This window comes from Lycium ferocissimum, chromosome 12, assembly GCF_029784015.1.
Source record: "Lycium ferocissimum isolate CSIRO_LF1 chromosome 12, AGI_CSIRO_Lferr_CH_V1, whole genome shotgun sequence".
NCBI classification, from domain to species: domain Eukaryota; kingdom Viridiplantae; phylum Streptophyta; class Magnoliopsida; order Solanales; family Solanaceae; genus Lycium; species Lycium ferocissimum.
In genome coordinates, this window is record NC_081353.1 from 41014013 (window position 1) to 41025235 (window position 11223).

Below are 11223 nucleotides of genomic sequence, written 5' to 3' on the forward strand. Positions count from 1 at the left end.
TGGGGAGAGAAAAGGGAGCGGGGGGAGGAATAGGGAAGAGATAGGGGGGGGGACCGGGGGTGGGAGGAGCGGGGGAAGAAAAGAGAGGGGGGGGAAGAGAGAGAGAGAGACGAGGAGCGAAGAGAGGGAGAGAGAGAAGCATACGAGAGAACGAAACGAAACCCTAAGGTTTCATTTGTTTTAGGCAAATCGGGCTCGATCCGGTTACGTATTGGGCCGGGTCCGTCGGGCAATTATTTGACCGAGTTGGTTGAAAATATGGGCTGCTAAGTTGTTGCTTTAAAATGTCGACTGTGTATCGAAACGCATCGGTTTGAAATTAAGGAGTGTTGGGTTGATGAATTGAAATATGGGCTAATATAGAGAAATAGCTTGGCTCCTAAATTTAAATAAAAGACCCATTTTAACTAATTATATGCTAACATGTGTTGAAATATTATCTGATATAAAAAAAAAATTGTATGACGTCGTCATAGCCGTGCAATATTTTGAAAGTCAACAGTAAATAAAATGTTGCTATTTAATTTTGCGAAAATAAATGCTATGCGTGTGCATAATGCGGTAAAAAATGCTGAAATGATTATAATGCAAATTATGATAATGCCGGTAATAAAATAATAATAATAATAATAATGGTAGTAGTAACAGTTGTAAAATATAATGACAGGATAATGAAATGCCGGTATTAATAAAGCTAATAATTATAGTAAAAACGCAAATAATTATTTTTAAAGTTGCCCAAAATATTGGAAGCGAAAAATAGGTATCTCGAAGGAAAGGTGGGACAAAATTGGGTGTCAACAATGCCAACCAATCCATACCCATGATTACGTCAAAGTCGATGATTTCCAATTCAATCAAATCGGCCTTTGTACGGCGATCACATATAATCACTACACAACCCCCTATACACTTGTCTCGCTATTGTCGGGATCACCAACCGGAGTGGATACCTCGAAAAGGTTTAATTGACTCGGAGTCGCCAACGATCAATCGGCAATATACGGAGTAATATGTGAAAAGGTAGAACCGGATCAATCGAGCATATACGTCGCGAGAGAGATATAATCGAGGTACTGTGCTGACGTGCGGGAGGACTCGAAGATCATCGACCCGCTAGTGCATATACACGGGCTTTCGGGCACCTCACAGTGGATACCCCCCTGCCTCTGCACTACTACTGCCGACGTACGGGGGGTACGTGCGCCCCGCGAGTATGCGAAGACGAACATCTCTCTCTCTCTGCCCGAACTTTGTGGTGGGTCCCGCACCCCTCGGCCGGCGAGCGATCTCTCATCATATGACCAACACCGCCCACAAGTATAACAAGCATCCGAACCCGGACGACATTGTCCCGGGAATCGTCACCGTTTGTTTGTACGCGTGATGTGGGAGGTCTCTGTGCTTGTGGTCCCTACAAGCGAGAATCGAGAGGCCTTCGAAGCTACGTACGTCCCGCCTGGGAGCAGCGATCAACCCTACTGTACGGAAACCTAGTGAGGCGCGCCTTTGGTCGATCGACGACCGAGTGCCTAGAATACGTCTGTCTCGGTCCTCGCACACGCTCCGCTCACAGACTCGTCGGTTCTCTTGTTTTCGGTCATTATCGCGATCGAGCTTCTTTGGGAGCGTTGCTTGTCGTTCACTCGATGCAGGCATGGGCTTTGACAGGAAATGTCCATCCCGTCTTGCAAAGGGCCTTCAAACATTCTTTATATATATATGCCCTAGTCCACTCACAAATTGATAAATCTGCCTCCCATGTCGGCCACTATAACGGCGAAGCATACACAGCAAGAATTGAACCTCATACTATACTTCCTACGCTCATTGCCCTTGCTTTTAGGTTCGGGGAATCTGTCCGCTCTAGTTCGGCGAACTTCAAGGGTGGCGAGATAGTGACGAATAAAGGCATCCTCAAACTCTTGCCACGCGGGTGGAGATGGGTACACGCCCTCTTGTTGCTATCCATTCTTGTACCACGACACGCGCACATCGCGAGTCTATAAACCGAACACGGACAGGTCCCCGTGCTATTTAATAACCGTAAAGTCCCGGACACTTCGTCAATGAAATTTGCGGGTCTTGGGCTTTGACCCAAAGAATTCGGGGTTTAGGGCCATGAAATCACGGGCTCTCGTACTAGATGAACGATCACTCGGCCCGCATTTTGCCTTTGTGCACAGGCGGCAACCAATTGTGTCAATAGGTTAATAGCCTGAAAGCACTTGTTGACCCCGGCTCGGGGGAGGAACTGAATAGAAACCCCACTTACGTAATAGGAGGAGTAGTGGAGGCACTAGGTGAAGCCTCATGATGGGACTCTCCTTCCTCAACATTCATAGGCGGCTCTCTTTCCGCCCCGCAACTTTGTCGTAGCTTTGCCTTAGGCGGCCTTAGCGGCTCAGTTTTGGCATCTGCGAAATCACAACGCACTATTAGGAGAAGATACACATCTTATATATGGCTCTGTCGCACGATTTCATAAGAAGAAAGACGGTCATTTTCCTAAGTGCCTGTAGCCCCTTGTTTATTGGCGTGGCGCGCAACACCGCATAAACGGGGCTACTAGCGACACGGCTCGTAGACAACTTCCTCGAGACGAATCGGCTCGATACCACTTTTTGTCACGACCCAGCTAGGGGCCGCGACGGGTACCCGAGGCTACCCACGAGCACCGCTTATTCTATTCTTCATTCTACTCTATTAATGCTCTCTGCTCGCTAATGCATGAATTATAGGAAATCATGATTTATATGGGAACATAAGTGCTTTATATACGGTACGCCTTGCCAAAACAAGTAATATATACGACAATGTCATTTCGTGAGACCATCTAACCATTAATCGCGCATCTACGAGCCTGCACGGACATACTCACATATGGATGGAACAAGGCTCGTCGTGCCCAAAATGAATATATGTATACACAACAAAAGAATTAGTCATAGGCACCTCCGAACAATGGAGTGCCTTCAACCAAATCGAGGGCTGGATGCAGGTCCAAGCTCGGCTCCCCGTTACAATTGTGGGCATGAACACGGCGTCCGAAACGGACGTCGATGCGAATAATGTCTTGAGTATGAGAGGCATAAACGATGAGAAAGACAGGGTTAATATAATACGAACATCAATATGAAACATCTGCATCTGAATGACAATCATAAAAGAAATGATGCATGCTGTCTTGCTCATACTTCTCATAATCTCATATATATGCATAATATGCAAGCTGCCCGTCCATATCGGAACGGTATGATAATCAATAACATTAGCAGCGTCCGGGTACCATCTCGTACCGCCCGCTGTGGTGTACGCCCGTGCCAAAAGGTCATGGTGTATCCGTATAGCTGCCCGCCTTAGCGGTGACTGCCCGGCCAACTAGGCGCGGTGTAATGTGCTCATGACATGCTCATCATACAATACTTGTAATAATATTCTTATCATGTTATGCTTTTGTCATGCAATGCTCATAATAATGTACTTATCATATATATATATACATGCGAAGACTCGCACTAACCGTGTTCTATCGGGGCGACGGAAGGTCGTGAACTCCCGATCTTACTATGGGCAATTATAAACAATCCGCACTCACTCGAAGGAATCGACATATGAGGTGAGTGTAGGCGATAAGTAGCATCATCACATCATATCTCTTATCTTATATAGACATTACGGATCTAGGCTTTTAGCTTCTTGAAATACATGGACTCATGAAGAGTAAAAGAGCTTCTTTATGGGATTCATGCCATTTGGAAAGAGGGCGGCCTCGCATACCTTTGTCGTTTAACTAACTACCTCTCGCTTGTTCTCCCTTGATATCACGTCGCTACCTTCATGAAAGAATCCGAATTAACATTAGTTAACCAACTACAATAACGCGTCGTTAATTCTAGGGAAAAATTGGGCGACATTTCCTTTATTTCTACTACTTTTCCCATGTTCTATATCAACTCCCAACATTCACAATACCACTTACAATATCACAATCAACAATCACCATTTATGTACATTTAGAAAAATCCACCATTTTCTTCCAATTAACTCACATTTATAGTTTGTAGCCCACCATCATAATTTCGCATACTTCATACCTATCTCTTAGTCTACATGTCATTTGTAACATATTGTGTCACAACGCTCAACATTCGTGATTCAATTCTACTATCCTTCAATTATGAAACTATTCACTCTTGAATGACCCATTTGCTATGCTTTTCTATAAATCGGGTATCTTAACCTTCCAATACCTTAAACAACTTGAAAAGATCATGAAACTTACCTTGGATGGTGGTAGAACAAGTCTTGAGTGGAGTTTCCACTTCTAGCACCAAAACCTATTTTCTCTCTTTTGATTTTCCTTGAGGAAGATAACTTTACTTGGGTTTCATACACTCGGGTTCATGAATTTGATGTTGTTGATCCTTGATTTCCTTGGTTTTCTTGTGCTTGAAGTGTTTGGAGAATGTTCTAGAGGGTTCTTGGGTTGGAGAGTGAAAGATGAGTGAAAGAAATGAAATGAGGAAATGATCCCACAAGTGTATTAAAAACTGGTCGGGCAACAACCTACGGACCAACATACGGTCCGTACTATTTATACGGACCGTATGTCTTGGCGTACATTCGGTCCAGTGGCTGGTCCCCTCTTTGGCCAATTATACGGCCAATTATACGGGTGGTATAATTTATACGGTCAGTAGATTGGACCGTATAATGCCCCGTTGATTCCATTTTCGTTCTTGTCGTCTCGTTTGATCTCCGATCCTTGGGAGCATTCTTGGAACTTGTTTAACACTTCAATATCAATATTAGGGGCGTTATTAATCTTCTCTAAGACATCATTATGCTATCGTGGACCCGTTATTCAAAATTCTTATCCGATACACCACGTATGATCCGCCTTCCTTATCAACTTCCTATCCTTGCATCGTATGCCTTTAAAATCGCATTAAGGGTCATCTAATACTCTCTCCTACTCGTGAAAACATCGCATACGACATGTCCTCTATTATCATATTCACTGTACATGTACGGGGGATTTTTCCAAGGTGTAACATAAACTCTCGGGGCGGCTAGCTCGTGTTGTCTCTCTATATCTAGCATTTCCTGAGGTTCGGCGAAAATTTCACTAGACGATCTCTTACACGACGATGAATGTTCAATCAGAAAATTTGTATATTTCCTGCGCCGCACGAGATGCACGTGCGTGAGCTAGTATTATTGAATATACTTGAGACTTTTTGTTATGATTTAGCTTTAGGCCACCAATTTTATTGAACCACCCCTGGTTATATGCAATTCAGAAATCAGGACCATTAATAGTATAACATGTGACTTTATTGTTTTTAGTGTTTATTTCTTATCAAACATCCTACTTCTAGAATTGGTAGGTTAACTAATCTTTTAGACAAGTTTTTTCTTTTTCGTGATTACTACATATAATGAACAAAAATAGGTTAAATTTATGAAAGATTGAGAAGATATTACCTTAGGATTCAAAGCTACAGCAATTTGATTTTATCTTCTAAGCAAGTTGATTTTACTTATCAAGAGGCACAAATAACCTACAAGTTGGGTTGAAAAGCTTCTGGCTACTATTGAGTTAGCCTTGAGGGCGGCTCAAGAAAGTTTGAGGCCTAAAGTCAGCCTTGAATGAGAGGCCCTACCTTTTTTTTGAAGAAAACTCCACATATATTTTTATTTATTTTGATGTTTATTTTTCTAGCCTTTTAAAATGCAAAGTTAATTTTATTTATTTTTTTATAATCGATTTCTTCTAATAATTTCATTTTTTTTTCAAATGATAATATAGTCAATCCATTTAATATCTTCTGACATTGTTAATAAAAGGTAATATCTTATTAATTTTGATTTTAACAAAATTTCTTTCAGTGAAAGCAATTGTTACAAAACTCCTTTAGAACAACAAATTTATTCAAGTCTTTCTCCCTAAAGAAGTCCCTCTGTGCATGTGATTGCCCAACGAGTCATCTATCTAAAAGGATCCTCCGGCAGACCGACCTTCCTTTCAGTCATGCAATACATATTAATACAAACAACAAGATTTATTCGACCCCATCATAGTTTTCAATCAATTTGTTGCACCGCGCGCAACTGAACCATCTAGGATGGAGGGCTAATAAGAAGTAGGTCTTGAATAAGTGGACATTTTTTTACTTTTTCTATTACGGATGTGTCCGAATTGTGCATACGACTAATCCACCTTACCAATTACTTGCTACCACCTACCAACCAATGCAAGTATCATGTAATTCCGTCATCCAAGGCTTAAATAAATTGGAAGGGACATCCTATGCTTTTTCTTATTACGGTTGTGTCCGGATTGCCCACACTCCGACTAATCCATCCCACTATTTATTTGCTGTATTCTATCAGCATAGGGTACCATGTAACTCAGTTAACCAAGATTTAAATAAATAGGAAGAAATCGCCTAGCGTTTATTGCCTATTCTTTAAATGAACATCTTATGATCTTACATTTGTTGTCATTTATTTAGACTCATGCATAGAAGAATAGAAGGTGGTACTCTAGCAAAGCATCTAAAGTTCTATACTACGACTGGTTGAGCAAGACATTCAGTTTTTGGAGTAGCTTCTGCTGCAGAATAGCCATTAGTTTCAGTGTGGTGTTTGTCAAAACTCCAAAACTTGGCAACTTTCACATCATCTTGAGCCATTTGCCTTGAGAATTCCTCATGATCATATTTTAAATTTGCTTTTCCTCCAAATTCAGTTGGTAAATTATCCATGTCAAAGTATGACCTCATCAGTTCTACACTGTCCTTGTTCTTTGGATAAACAAATTTGACCTTCTGCATTGTTTTGGGGTCCAGAAAATATTTGACTATCTGGAACAAGAAGGAAAACAAATCAGCATATATATAAGGAAAGATGAAGGGAAGGCTTTGGAACAATAGTAAAGTTATCTCCGTGTGACGTATAGGTTTCGCCGGTTCGTGTGGTGGAATCGGTTGCCGATGTTTGCGTCCGAGTTGGCTACCCACATGTCACACTTTTTGGTGTGCAGCCCTTTCGTGGGCCCTACGTGAACGTGGGATGCTTTGTCTGTGGGATGCCTTTTTTTCAAATAAAAGGATAGATGAAGTAACTGGGGATGTGGTTGATACTTTTGAGTAGTAGCAGAAACTGTTTTTCAGAAGCCAAATAAAGTAACATTTCCGCATAAGCACTTTTAGAATTCTGCCAAATAAAGTAGAATTTCCGCATAAACACTTTTGCTCAATATTAGCAAAAGTGCTTTTCAAATTGATTAGCCAAATACAAATTGTTATTCTGCAAAAGTACTTTTTTTAAAAACACTTTCAAAAACAAACAAATTCGGAAAGCTTGGCCAAATAGACTATTAGGTTGATCTTCACCCAAGGAGAATCATTTCATATAAATGTGTATATATACTGCGATCTAAAATGTAAGCATTGGCCTTTAAAATAGTAACACAATACAATCAGCAAGGTTAGAACACTTGAAATAACTGATCAGAAAGAAGAACTGAAATTTTGTTTGGTTTTTGTTTGGTCAAGTAAAAGGTAAGAGGTGAAAGAAAACGAAAAGATTCAGATCAAACCTTCCAAAATGCTTCAAAAATTCGCGGAGGGTTGTACAGAAATGCTATAGCAAGTCTTTCAGGATAGTGATTCTGCAAAATATTGACCGTCTCACGAGCAGATTTGATGGGAACATTATTGGTTAAAGACCATCCTGTGAAGTCTATCAACCATGACATTTGCTCTTGGCCTTGTGGAAGATTAAGAATTGCATTCTCTATCAGATACACCAAATGCCTCATCTGGTTGTCTAGTGATGTCGTGTTCTGAAAAATATAAGTGAGAATTATGACAACCGATTCAAAATTTTATACCAATTACCATAAAACAAACTTTGAAGACTATCACCTGCATTCCTGGTCTCAAGATAAGAACGGTCCTGCCATCGCGGTCACGGAAATTTGCTCTAAAAGCCTTCCCGGTCTCACCTTCAACTGCAACTTCATGCTGACAAATTGCAAATTATACGTTCAGCAGATGCAAAAATACTTTTAGGGACATAAAAATCTACAGATGTCTGCAGATGGAAAGGCAGAACACTCAAAGATATACATGCATATTTTATTTTATTTAAAAAAAAAATAAAAAATAAAAAGAATCATCTAGTAGCGACAAGATATTAATAATTATGACAAATGAATCGTTGGTAAATAGAAATAAAGACAACAATCACAAAAATATCAAATCTTTCATGTATGCAAAATAACAACCAACTGTTTATCATGCAGTACTTTTTTCTAGTTCATAACAACTACGCCTCAGTCCAACAATGATTTATTGCACTATATAAGCCCATCTGAGTCTAATCTTATAAAAACATTTAGTGTCTCTAACACTAGAAATTCTCTACATTTAGCAATTCATGACATCAAAAATAAGTTATCGCAAGCTAACTCTTATAACCACAACGTGTTACTTGTCAACAAGAAGATAACCACAACATACAAATTCGTCTCTTTTCTTACCCAACGGATCTCTTCAGGCTTGAAACTTGACCTCCATTTTAAGGAGTCTTCCAACATCTTCTTTGATTTATCAACGTTCCAGTTTCGCGCTTCGAGGTATCTCCTTAAACATGCATCATTGCAGTACTGTAAGCTGCGTCCTGATAGTGACGCCAAGGAAGTTCTAAGCTCCTTAACCTGCAATAAAAGTAACAGCCACTCACTCATAGATATGATCTGATTAGAGCAAGTTAAAAACACACGATGATTTGGTCGTTAGAATACGTCCACAGTCCCTCAGAAGTATCAAGAAGATATACTTCCTTATCCTCCGTGAAACTTTCTCATGATAAGCAGTATTAAGAAAGAATTATCCATCTTTATAACGTCAACAACTATTTAAAAGTTTTAATAGGCTCAGGGAACAAATTATGATTTAATTGAGCTCTGAAAGAAAGAGTTTACTGAAGGTACGGTTCCATCTCATCTAAAAGCTTAAGTTGTTTCTATCTTCAACGCACTTAGAAACAGAAAATTCGACAAACAAATTTAAACTTTTCAACGATTGATTACCTTGTGCGGTTGATCCTCACCCGCCTCCTGATCACAATGGGAATGGGTCTTGCGGCGGAACATGATAAATGCTATTGATACTGGTGTCTAGTACTTATAATTTAACTGCAGCAAGACCAATATAAACAAAGTGAGGCGTTTCACCAATCCACTAACATAAAAATCGAAATTCCCATGTGTCAACAAATACATTTTCATATATAAAACTCCATAGAAATAGACAAAAGGGAACAAGATTTACTTTGAAATAAAGAAATACGGATCAACTAGAACTTCTATTTGATAGTCACGATATTTCCTATCTCCAAATACATTTCATAAACGAGATCCCTTATAATTATGCTTTAAATTACACATAAGTACTGTTAAAAGAATTGCATTTCGGTTTTCAAGCCTATGCTACTGTGTAGTCACACTTAATGCATACGAAAGTCGTGACTCCTGACTAGGTTCCGTGAGCCCACATGTCACACTTCTATATGATTTGGATCTATGATATCGATATTTGGGATGGATGCTGTCTTAGCAATCTCAGAAATGGTATGCACACCTGCATCTTTAGTAGTAGGTGATTGATATTTGGCATGTATGCTGTCTTAGCAGTCTCAGATATGGTATGCACACCTGCATCTTTAGAAGTAGGTGATTTATTCACTACCTAAGCGAAGTAAAGGCTGGATCAATCAAAGGTACTAACAAGCCCTTGTGTGTCTAACCAGAACCACGCAAGAATCTGAAACTACGTTTGATTAACAAATTGTAGCAACATTAATGACTAGCCTTCCTCTTTACAAACACAGTTTAATTTTTCTCTCCAATTGGTGATTTTGAGGCTAAAACAATCACCCAGTCTCAAGTCTCGCCTCTATCACAAGGTCAAAGTCCAACACAAGCAGATTCAGGATTTAAAATCTATTGGTTCCATCTTTAACGTTCTTAGTACTAAACCCGTATTCTAAATTATGGTTCCCCATATACGATTTGCAATTTTAGGGGATCTTTACAAAATAATTTATGCTACCCATCGAAAGTACTAGGCTCATATGAACCCGGTGCTACAACTCCACATCCCCCTCTGCACCAATAAAGCTATTATGGTTGTTTCACTCCATGATCTACCTACAAAAGAGTGGTTAATTCTGAAAGATACTACCTTTTTAGCCTATCTTTTTTGGCTGATCAAAAAGATCCTAACTTTTGTCACAAAACTAACAGGCTCCAGATTGTAACAGTTATTATATATACCAAATCAAGATCACTAGCATATAAATCTACATATCAAAGATAAATAGCCAAAAAACCATCAATAGATCCATCAATTGTAATAATCACTAATGGCGAATTCAGGATTTTAAGTCACTGAATACAGAGCCAGTTGTAACAATCACAATATATATAAATTAATTTTTTCAGATGTGTTTAATACACTATATATAGAGGTCAAATCAAAGACATTGACTATTAATTAATTCATGGTCGTACCTTTGGTTAGAAATTGTAGCTCCTCTAATCAAGAATGACATGCAACTTCTACTAAAAGTACAAACAAATATATCAGTAAATTCAGACACTGATCATACAAAGAACAGAGTTAAGAGTGTATATATTATGTGTGTATGTGTATATATATGATATGATATGTGTTGATGTGTGAATATATTCTAGGACAAGTGTGGAGCAATAACAGAAAAAGGACAATCAGATGTTACAATTAACATTAACATATGGTTGTTGTTAATGGGATCCTGGGATAGTGGGATGTAACATGGTGTGAGTCACATCTGCCACGTGGCATTTAGATCTATAAGATGAGAGTTTTCAGGGAAGCTTCCACCTTTGGTATATATTTATCTTAATAACTCCTTTTAATACAATTTATGATAGTAAAATGTTTCTATTTTAGAATATTCAGTGTTACTGGTAAATTTGGATTTGATCTTGTAATATATGACTTAACATATATAACTTTTAATTAATTAAAATATATGCTTATAGTCCCTTTATGTGAGAAATATATTATATTTGAACTATTTTTAGAAGTTTATTACTGCTTTTGTCTCAATTTATGTGGTACAATTTTCTTTTTAGTTTGTCCCAAAAAGAATGATACATTTCTA

General features: G+C 38.9%; 1 protein-coding gene across 2 annotated transcripts; it reads right to left on the reverse strand.

The window, feature by feature from the left end:
- Positions 1 to 6413: 6413 nt before the first annotated feature.
- On the reverse strand, positions 6414 to 10849 carry LOC132040273 (uncharacterized). 2 transcript variants are annotated; one of them, XM_059430901.1, is made up of 6 exons: positions 10589 to 10849; positions 9107 to 9211; positions 8555 to 8731; positions 7938 to 8036; positions 7610 to 7855; positions 6414 to 6872 (listed from the first exon to the last, which is right to left on the reverse strand). In XM_059430901.1, the coding sequence occupies exons 2-6, from the start codon at positions 9167 to 9169 to the stop codon at positions 6573 to 6575; spliced, it is 885 nt and encodes a 294-aa protein (XP_059286884.1). In that variant the 5' UTR covers positions 9170 to 9211; positions 10589 to 10849; the 3' UTR covers positions 6414 to 6572. The 2 variants fall into 2 exon arrangements, with proteins under 2 accessions (XP_059286884.1, XP_059286885.1); XM_059430902.1 differs by lacking the exon at positions 10589 to 10849 and having other exon boundaries at positions 9127 to 9211.
- Positions 10850 to 11223: the final 374 nt, after the last annotated feature.